At 45.5% G+C, this 11,245-nt stretch overlaps 1 protein-coding gene across 1 annotated transcript in view; it reads right to left on the minus strand.

Annotated features, from left to right (window-relative positions):
* RXRG (retinoid X receptor gamma) overlaps positions 1-5,157 on the minus strand; it is a 44,846-nt gene extending 39,689 nt beyond the window's left edge. The window contains exon 1 of the mRNA XM_065893642.1: positions 4,822-5,157. Coding sequence (XP_065749714.1) covers positions 4,822-4,870 — 49 coding nt within the window. The 5' untranslated portion in view covers positions 4,871-5,157. The remainder of the gene's footprint in view (positions 1-4,821) is intronic.
* Between the last annotated feature and the right edge of the window lie 6,088 nt (positions 5,158-11,245).

The raw sequence follows: 11,245 nt of genomic DNA on the forward strand, positions 1-11,245 counted from the left end.
AAAAAACATTATGATCCCTAAATAAGTTGTGAAGAGCACAGAGTAAGAACTGAATATGTTACTTGTTGTTCTTACACATAATTCACCCATTTGGGGTGGATCTGGGACTCCACACACCCGCCCCCCTCCACCTCCTCTCCACCCTTCGCACCCCCTCTGCCTTCCCCAGCAAGCAGCCAGAGGTATGCACAGTGTAGGGTTAAGCGCAACACTCCTGACATCTGCCCGGATTTGGATCCTGGGTCCACTCCTTACCAGCTGGGTGATCTTGGGCAGGTTACCCAACTTCCTTGTGGCTCGACGTTTCTGTCAGTAAAAATGGGGACAGGGATAATAATGGTACCTTACCTCCTAGGGTCCTTGAGAATATTAAATGAGACGGTGCATGTAATGCCCTTGGAAGAGGGCATGGCACATGCAAGGTGTCTAATAAACGTCAGCTATTATTTTCACTCTTTTGAGAAAATCACTGAACCAAGACCTGGGTCAATCTCATGAAAGCCACCCAAACCCAGGCATTCTAGAACATTCACTTCTTAGATTCCCTGGGCCTCTGTGTTTTCTACTTTCAAATAAGGGGAGAAAATAGCAGCTTCCTCTGGGAGCCCTGGCATCCCAGCCACCCAACTCTGGTGGCTAAATTCTCTGCAGATACAGAAGCTACATAATGAAGGGAAGGAAGAGGTGGAGAAGTTTGATTACCCTTTGCTTAATTTCTTCCCCCAGCTGCTATTCAGCTCTCTATCTCTTGGTAAGATTGTAAATGTTTCAGAAGATAGTTTATACTGAATATGTTCCTTCCTAAATCTCGTAAACAGTTATTCCTTCCTACATAAACCCTAACCACTTACATCCATGGTAGGTCCCTATTAGCCACCCACACATTTGTTGGAGGGGAAAAACATGTTCTGGCGCGCGCACACACATACACACCCTCCTCCCACATCCTCATATTGCCCTCCATACACACACACACACACACACACACACACACACACACACACACACACGCACGCACCTCCAACTCAACCCCTCCTCTATAGCTATTCTTAGGTGAGAAGGGGAGTATTCTGCACAGATGATCAGAGCCTGTAGGGCAGGACTCTTGCAAATCAGTAGGGCCCCCAGAAGAAGCCAGCAGTTAATTGTCCAGAGGCCACCATTGCTCTTGAGTGACCGCTAACCTATCCTGCGCTTTATTCCTCAATGCCAGGCTACTGTGTCTGCAACCATTGGGCAGTACCGTGGCTGGCTTAGGGCTCTTCACCCCCTCAAGGCGGGCACTGCGGCCTTAGCTTCCTGCAGCAAGTCTGTGGCCCACAGAAGCCGTGAGAGGCAACTCAGCACGTCCTGGACTCTGGAGCCAGACTCCCTGCATTCAAAGCCTTGGCTGTGCCATTTTCCAGCTATGGGACCTTAAAAGAAGTTACTGCACCTTGAAATGCCTCAGTTTCCTCGCTGATAAAAGGAATGTGATACTATTAGTAATAGTACCTACTCACTGTGTTGTCATGAGGATTAAATAAGATAATACTAGTGAAGTGTTTACAGTGGTAGCTGGCACTTAGTAAGTGCTACTGCGTGCTTGTTAAATGAAACAAGAGAAGTTCCCTCTCCCCTGATCTCCTTCTCACCCTGAGGATTACCGCACAATTGGACGGGGGGGATTACAGGCTTTGTTTTGCCATCTTCTTAGAGGCAGCAACTGTCTCATCCAGGCAAACAAATCTCTTACTGGGCAGCTGGCAAAGCCAGGACTTGGCAGAAAAGGAGAAGAAAAGGGCTCTCACCTCATCACATGGCAGGGCCCAGAGTTGGGAGAGTGGGCACGCTGGTGGGGCTGCTGCAACCCAACTAGTCCCCACTCTGTGGCCACTTCGACCAGTGTCTTGTTCACGGATGGGGGGAAGGCCTGATATCTGGTAAGCACAGCCCAGATGCAAACCTCAGGTGTTATTTCCCAAGGGTGACATTGCTTCCCTAGAGCTCCTCACAAATCCCAGGAGCCCTCTGTGGTTCCATTTGCTAATATGTAAAAGGGCAGGGGTTATACACTAGATCACTTAATATGTGTGGCACAACGCGCTGCGTTTGGGCAAAGGTGGTGAGAGGCTGCAGGTAATTTCTGCTCTCATCCTCAGGTTTCCCCAGTGCCTATGGGTGGGTCCTCCTCCTTCCTTCCCTCCCTCCCTCACCGCTGCAAGTTCTCATGAAGACCTCCGTTTTCAAGGGTCCCTGTCCTTTGCTCAGTGTTTCCACCTCTTAGCTGGCAAAAGCAAACAAAATGGAAAACCTCAGCAGAACTATAGAAAATAATTGTTCTCCTCCCTCAGGAATGAGGAGGAAAAGAAGCATCAGGGGGAGATGTTTCAACAGCCTAGATTATCCTTTCTCCTCCCACCCCTCATGTTATATCAGCCTACTTCTTCCATGGTCCAGCCAATTGTGTTTCCTTTTATCTGAAACCTAATTACACTAAATACCAGAGCTCTCACAATTATGAAAATTTAAACCAGCAACGTATGTGGGTCTTCATGGATTCAATTTTATTTCCCCAGATTCCTAATTCATTATTCTACAGTAATGTTTGATTTTTAGATTAATTTGCATTTTAGTACTTGAACAAAATGGAGGGGATGAAAATATTAACTTTTACTAAATACCACATATACAGACAACACTCTATAGCTGATTTTTCAAGCATTTGCACGTTTAATGCTCACATCCATGATCTGAGGATGGGATATTAAACTCCGTTTTAGAGACGAGGCTTAGAGAGGTTCAATAACTTGCCTAAGGTCACACAGCTAGTAAGTGAAAACCTGGAAACCAAACTCAGTTCTCTCTCTCTCTCTCTCTCTCTTTCTGTGTGTGTGTGTGAGGGGCTTTTCCAGAAGGGCTCTCCCCCTCAACTCCACATAACCTTAAACTATTCCTGCCTTTATTGAGGCCTCAGTTTACACATCTATAATATAAGAGGGCTAAGATGCTCTTTGAGGTCCCTTAGGAGGCTACCGTCCCAAGATTCCAGCCAGCAGCCCCCAGCGAATTCTGGACTAGATCTTCTTTCTCCAGACTTTCTCTCCCTACGTCTGTCCACCTTCAATCCTTTTGTTCACCCCAACTGTCGCAGAGGGTCTCCTTGGCAGTCATGAAGCCATAACCTCACAGACCTCAGGGGTCCCAAGAATTTCATGAATAAGCATGTTCTTCAGACAACTGAACTCAGAGGGAAAAGGAAAAAGTACTTCTCGGCTGTGAATGGGACCAAGATGGGAGCTGAAAAGGCTTTTCACGCCCAGGACCCAACTGTAAACTGGAGATCAGATGTCCAGGTCACAGCCTTGGCCACCACTCTCAACGGGTCATGTCACAAGACTGGCCCCAAGAGCTTCAGCATTCCCACCTCCAGGATGTGTGTCCATGGCCCCCCACCCGCTGTGTCCAAGTGGCAACCTCTTCCTGCAACAGATAGGGCACATGCTATGCAGTATTACAATCTGTCTCGGTAATAACAAGCTTGCCCGGTCCAAATAGTAGAGACTACATCTCATGCACATCTGTATTACCAGCGCCTAACTCCATGCTTGGCCCACAAAACCACCCAATGTACCCCAAATGAATCAGCAAACCCCCTGGCTTAATGACTCCAGGACAGGGACCCCATCCACTGGCCATGTCCCACCACACCTCGTAGAGGGGACTGCCCAGAGGGGTAGGCGAGCTTTGCCCCCAAGCCTTCAGATGAATGGCCTATGACCCACAGGAGGTGGGGAGAGCAGGGACTTTTCAGTTCTCAAGACCTGACAAGAGTTTCTGCTTTGTCTTGCCTGCCAGCGTCCGCGGGGCAAAAGCTCTCCCCTTTGGCTCCCAAGAACCCGAACTATACGCCACCAGCTGCCAAGTGAGAGGCCAGTTGGTCAGCTGTTGGTTCCATGTATCCAAAGCTGGGTGACTGTGCTGCTTCTGTCACCGAATGGAAGGAGCCTTGGGACCAAAGTGCCTGGGTGTGAAGGCAGCCCCTGGGAAGTGCCGCCCAGCTGCGTTGCCTGGCTTGGCAACTTGGAGCTCCAGCTCGCCCGTTTTCTGCTATGAGGACCTGGACCACCCAGCCCCTCCACCAACTCCCAGATTCCGACTGATGGCAGTGACCCTGGAAATGGAATTGGGGACAGCGGCAGGGGAGGGGTCAAGAGGCTATTAGCAAATCAAAAGGGGAGAAAACAGAGGAAGAAAAACGGGGTGGCAAATTAAAGTGCTATGTTTTCTTTTTTTAAAAATGCAATTCTAAGGAAATCTGCTTTTAAATAAAACAATCAGTCCCTTGTTATGAAGTATCCCAGGGACCCTTAATATAGGCAAAACCTTTTTAGTCACATTTTTTTTTTCCGCATGGCAAGTTGGATAATAGGTACCTCCTAGTAATTTCCCCTACCTTTTCCACTCTTCACACCCACGCAAACACACCGGGTTATAACAATGCACTTAGTCTACCTTTGTCTCAGAAATATTCCCAAGCATGTGGGTTGAGGCTCTCCTTAGAATATCCCCATATCCTCCCATCCGTTCACTCATTCTGATGTACAAACAGATCCTCACCTACGGACCATTCTCTCCCCCTCTCTCGCTCCCTCCCTCTCCCGGCCCCTGTCCCTCTCTCATGCACACACACACACTCACACACTCACACGGAAACACACTATATATGCCTATAAACATATATGCTCTCCTAATTCAATCCTAATCCAGTTATCCGGATCTCCCCATCTCCGCTCCGTCTCTCCAGACGGTCCCCGCGGTGAAGCCATGTGAAATACTCACCTCCGAAGCCTGTGGGAAACTTCATGAAGTGAGAATAATTTCCGTACATGTTGACTCTTCAGTTCATAATCCTCCCGGGCGCGTCTGCTCAATCGCTCGGCCTCTCCCGGCTCCCGAGCGCAGCCGGGCTCCCTTCAACTTGGGCTAGCAAGAGTGGTCATCGCTTCCTACCAGCCCGGGCAGCTCGGGCTGGGCCAGCCCTCTGGGATTAGTCAGGAATCTGCCTCTCGATCTGAGAGTCCACATCGTGCGTTGAGCCGGCGGTGGCGGCAGCAGCTGGTGCCTGTCAGTAATCACGCATAATGCCGCCGCCGCTGCCGCCACTGCCACACTGCCACCGCCGCGCTGCCGCTGGAGATCCTGTTGCTAGTTTGATTAAGTCGGGGCTGGGCTGCTGCGTGCGACTCTTCCACCTTCCGGCTGGTCCCCAGAGGTCCCCACCGATGGTGGCACAATCTATTATCTGGGAAGACAATCCATGTGTGACCGCCCCAGAGTAGGTCAGGACAGGGGAGGGGGAAGTGGCCGGGCGGGGGAGTGGGGGGGGGGGTGGGACTCTTTAGGTGCCTTTTCTTTACTTGCAGCCCCCAAAATCAATGGGGTTTTATTAAAATGCATTTTCTCACTGCGGCTTCTATCTATCCAATGCACTTGGTATTTGATCTGGGAAAGGTGGTGGGGATAGGGGCCAAGAGAGAACAGAGCCCTTTCATAAACACAAGATTGACCAAGTGTGAGAGGCCATCCTCAGCTTTGGAAAACTAAACGAGAGTGGCCCTTAGATCTGGGGTGGGCCCCTCCTGTTCTGGTGGCCGGAAGCATTTGTCTGTGCTCTAAAGGTAGAAGCTTGACAAAGGCAGTTAGAAGCCAGAGCTGGCTGACACAGAAAATATACAGGTAGGAAAGACAAATGGGGTGGTCCTTCTCTGATATTTCACTGGAGAGATGCATTTACCTTACATACCACTGTCATCAGGCCACCTGTTCAAAAAGCACCATTGAGTCCTCAGTGGCACAGAGACTCTTGGGTGCAACCAACCCACAGACGAAAAAGCCTAAGCATCCCTTTGATGTTTGGATCTACTATACAGCTTTCCTGACAAGCCACTGCTCCACCTATACTTGAATACCTCCAATAACGGGGAGCTCACTACCATTTCATTCTATTCCATTTCTGGACAGCTCTTACCATGAGAAAGTTTTTTATTAAGCTGAAATCTGTCTCCTCCCTGCCACTTCCGCCCACAGGTTCTAGGCTACTCCCTGGAGCCACACAGAGAAACCTGTGCAGTCTTTCACAATAGGATCTTCTGCAAAGTCAGAGATAACTCTCCCAAGCCCATAGTCCACCTTCTCCGGGCATTCTGGCCTCTTTTATTCATTCCACATATCACCAACTGTTCAAGACTATTCACAGCCTATCCTTTTTCTATGAATATACTTCAATTTACAGAGATTCCCTTATGGTAGGGAAGGGGGTAGGCCAGACTTGGATACAATACTCCAGATATGGTCCAAATCTCCTTGTGCTGTATGTACTGGCAGGGCAATGGGAGTGCTATCAGCATGCCCTCCAGGGGTCAGAGTTATGGACTAAGCTCTGAGAGGCTGAAACAAAGATGAGAGGTTTTCTCCTGATGCAGCATGGCTGATAGTCAGAGAGGCAGTCAAATCAGGTCCCCATGGGGAAAAATACCCCAAGATTCACATGCTAGGAGAACCCAGAACAAAAACTGAGAATAAAGAGCAAGAGGCAGGAACAAAGTCAGGATGACAATGGGGGAAGAGGCCAAGATGGACGCCAGAGCAAAAGCAGGTCAGGAAGGAGGAAGAAAGATCAGGCCGTCACTGTGAAAAGTCTCAGTGACTGGAGCTCCCCTGGCTAGTCACTGGTCTCATGGCATCAGCTGAGAACCAGCATGGACGTGACCAGTGCAAAATACACACAGATTGTCATTTGCTTCCTTGCATTAGCTTCTGGTCAGCCCTCCATGCTTATTCATGTTGGAATTGATAAATCCCACACCCCAAGTTGTATTCTCTTTTATGCATATTCTCCAACCCATTCTTGGGCAATTGGTTTGGGAGTCAACACGCAATATCTTCCTATATTCCCCTGAAATGAAAACATTTAGATCAGCCCGTATTTTTTGAGATCCTGCTTCTTTTGTCCAGTGTATTTTTTATTCCTCTCCCCATATCATGACTTCTGAAGATCTGATGAACTGCTTTCCATATTTTATCCAACTTGTGGGTAAAAATGTTGAAAACGACATAGCAAGGCCGTCTTATAGCGTACCACCAGAAAGTCCATTCACTAGTACCAGTGACACTTTGTCCTCCCACTTTCTAGTTTTATGTCCTGGAGAGGGTGTACCTAAAGAGAAAGCCCCAACTCAGAAGCCAGCCTTGCTGGCAAATCCCAGGTCCATTGCTTATAACCTCATGATATTGGCAAGTTACTGAATCTCCCTGAGCCTCTGTTAGCACATAGGTTTGCTGTGAGGATTAAAGAAGCCAATACATATTAATCACTTAGAATGTGCCAGATACATAGTAAGTGTTCGGTATGTGTAAGCTTTTGATGATGATGATATAACTTAAAGCAAGTCGATTTACCCCTTGTTTCCTTTTTCTCATTTTTAAAAGGATGGAGTAGGTTAGATGTGTTCTAAAATCCCCTTCACCTTTAAAACTCACCGCAAATTACAACATATACACACAATTATACATAAAATAGATAACCAAAATGGACCTACTGTATAGCACATGGAACTATACTCAATATCTTATAATAACCTATAATAGAAAAGAATCTATAAAAGAATAAATGTATATATGTATATTTATATGTATACATATACACACATATATATAACTGACTTACTTTACTGTACACCTGAACCTAACACAAAATTGTAGGTCAACTATACTTCAATAAAAGAATAATAAATCAAAAAAATTAAAAGAAATAAAGTGGAAAAAATTCAATGCAAATTAATCCACCACCCATCCTGTAATTGCCCATTTTCTCCAGAGTGGTATCTGAAACAAGTGTCTTATTGAAGTACAAACTAAATTTTCTATGGTACTCCTGTCAGAGGAGAAAATGAGTTGCTCAAACATAATGGGCTTTTCGGTGAACCAGTGCTGGCAAGGGTTCTTCCAAGCACTCAAAAACCATCCTTTAGAAAGCTCTCTGTAGAGCCTTGTCCAAGGTCCATGTCAAGATGACCTGTTGGTGGTTTGTGGTGAACTCTGCTTTCTTCCCCTTGTGCTAAATTAGGTGTACTGTCTACTTATTTTCCTCACAGAATAGAGACCAAATTCCTTAGCCTGGCGTGGAAAGGCTTCGCCATCGCATCTCATCCTATCTTTTGAGCCCTACAGAGGAAAGTGCTCTGGGAGAGTAATGTGAGGCGTCCCTCCCGCTGTCCAGCTGTGTGCCCTTGGGCAAGCTCATTTCCTCTCTGGGGCAAACACCCACACCCCCGACCTCACTTGAGGTTTCTGCATTTGGTTTTTGTTTGGTGGATCAAATGTGATGAGAACTGTGCATACGTTTTGGTTTGGTTTGGGGTTAGGTCTGTTTGTTTGTTTCATACTATAAAGTTCTATACAAGCAAGGAAGTAATATTTTCTTGCTTTTCTTTCTTCCCTTTCTCCAATGGTCCCTTCTGCTCTTGCTTATTCACTGTGGGAGCACAATATGTTCATTCCAACTTCTGGTTCGTTGTTCATGCCCGTTTACCTTCTCCCAACTGTTTCCCCACATAAAATTTTCTCACATAAGTGTTAGAACACACAATAGATGCTCAATAAATAGTTTTGCATTAAAAAATGCTTGATATGATTAGACCCAAAATATCCCAGCCTGCTGTCCTTGTGGGATACCTTCCATATGGTTTAACATTCCATAACAAGCCATAAAGTACTAAGCCTAAAGTACAAAAAATACAAATGTGGCTTTTCTTTCTAATCCACATTTTTTTGTTTGGCACCGCTGTGCCTTGTTTAAGACCATTGTTGATATAACAACTTTATCCTAACTTAAGACCTTCCCAGACAACCCTGTGTCTCAGTCCCTCCAGTGTCTCCAGCTGGTCCTCAATTTTCATTAGGATGTAAAATTAAAACCCAAACACTCAGTATCCATAGCGGGAATTGGCTAATTCATTCATGAGACTCCTGAGCTTACTTCTTGTCAAGGCTAATTATTTATTCCCCTTAAATGATACATTCTGCTTTTATGAAAGCCATTAGTGCCTTTGAGTAAATGTAAAGGGCATGTGTTTTCACTAGTACGTTCAACACAGACTCAACATAATATCTCATAGTCACTCTGGTAATGAAAGGATATAGCTTTACCACTGGTCTTAACTTTTTTTTTTTTTTACTTTTGACCAATGGTGATAGGAAATAATTTTTGCAGCAAACATGAATGAAAAACTGAAGTCACTTATTTGCGAATTGCCAATAGACATTAGATATACCATTTAGACGCAAATATCTTCCACGCTGATGCTATGGATTAATATTTTTATATTTGTGTAGTACTTTACCTACATGACAGTATATTAAGTTCAAGTGCTTTTTCCAATATTGAAGATAAATAGGGCAGGCCGTATTATCACAATTTTATAAATGAGGAGTTTGAGACCAAGACTGTGACCGCAGAGAAGGAAAAATAGCTACTCTAACAAATTGCATTTTGGATGTGGTCTCACAGTTAGGTAGTGGCAGAAATGAGTATAAAAACCGGGCCCCCAACTCTGAGCCCTAGCCAATGTATCTTGCACCAGACCATGATCTTTCTCTTATTAATGACATGTTATTGTTTTGTGTGTGTGTGTATGTAAGGGGGGTTTCTATTTATATTGTTTTTTCTCTTTGCTGTCACTCATTCATTCACTTATCATTTAGCCAACATTTCTCGAGACCTTTTTGCCTGTCAGTTACTGGGGATACACTAAGGGACAAGATAGATAAAGTCCCTGACCTCATGGAGCTTATGCAGTCGGATGGAAGAGATGGATGTCAAACAAATGGTCACAGACATAAATATATCATTATAACCCAAGTTAAGTACAAGGAAGGAAAATAATTAGATGAGATGAGAGACTATAGCAGGGGAATCTAATTTCAATTGAAGGGCCAGGGCAGACTTCTCTGAGAAAATGACAGTTATACTCAGATCTGAAGGATGAGTAGGATTCAGCCGAGGGGAGAAAAGAGAAGATGGGGGGAAGGTGTACCAGACAGAGGGAACAGAGGATCTAAGAACCCTGAGGAGGAAGTGAGCTTAGTGCACTCAAGAAGTTGAGGAATAAAAATGTTCAGGTCTCCCCTTTAGAAGAGTTCCATCGTTCCACTGTCTCACCCACAATTCAATGTCAACTGTGTACTGCTGACAACCTTCCTGGCTTTGTCTCTCCTTCACATGCTGGTCAAATTCAGATGACTTGCCATTTTCGCGTGGCACCACCCCAGTAATCCATCTTCGCTCTGCTCCTCTGCTCAGAATAGCCTTCCCCTCTTTCTGCTCTCTGTCCAAAAAACACCCATTCCCCAAGGCCATTCTCATGAGGCCTTTTATGTGGCTCTCTGTTTGAACCACTCTCTCTCCTGGACTCCCGTGGTCTATGGTTGGGACCACTCTTGTGTCACTCGACATTATTATTAACTCCTTGTGTTATTATAATCATGAATGCAACTGAAAACCTGTCTTACTAGACAGCAGAGCTTAAATAACTGTCAACTTGGTCTGAGTCATTTTTGTAGCCCCAGCTGTCTTTACAACAGAGTCTAACACATAATAGAAATCTGGTAAATACATGATTAGCAAATGACTAAGTTCATTGATTAGGCTGAGATCTCCTGATGGCAACTCCAGGGCACTGGACGAGAGGAGACGAGTGTTCCTGAGTCCCAACAGTCTTTACAGCCCAAATTTCATTTTAATGAGCTCTTTTTTTCTGGAATCACAGACTCACATGTGGACAGGCTCCATACTGGCATTAGCACAGTACATCAGTCTTGGTGACTGAGATCCTCTGAGGACAGAAATGAAGTACCTAATTCAGACAGAGTGCCGATTAGCTTTAAATTAGAACTGTCTCAGTTATCATAAAAAATTGGGACATTTCCATAATGTGTCCAAAAGCATGCGCTATATCTACAAGGTGTCATCCGTGGCTTTGCAACCAGTCACATTTGTATTGTAGCTAACTGCTCCAGTCACTGGCAAAACCAGCTGACTGAGTTAAGTGTGCCTTAAGGAAGGGATTTCCAAACTTGTCTGTGCATTAGAATCAGCCAGGAAGCTTAAAAAATTACAGATACTTTTGTCTACCTCCATGATTATTCACTTGGTCTGGGGCTGTGGTCTGCGTTTTGGAACCGTTCAAAGAATCCCAGGAGATTC

Source organism: Phocoena phocoena, chromosome 1 (assembly GCF_963924675.1).
Source record: "Phocoena phocoena chromosome 1, mPhoPho1.1, whole genome shotgun sequence".
NCBI lineage: Eukaryota > Metazoa > Chordata > Mammalia > Artiodactyla > Phocoenidae > Phocoena > Phocoena phocoena.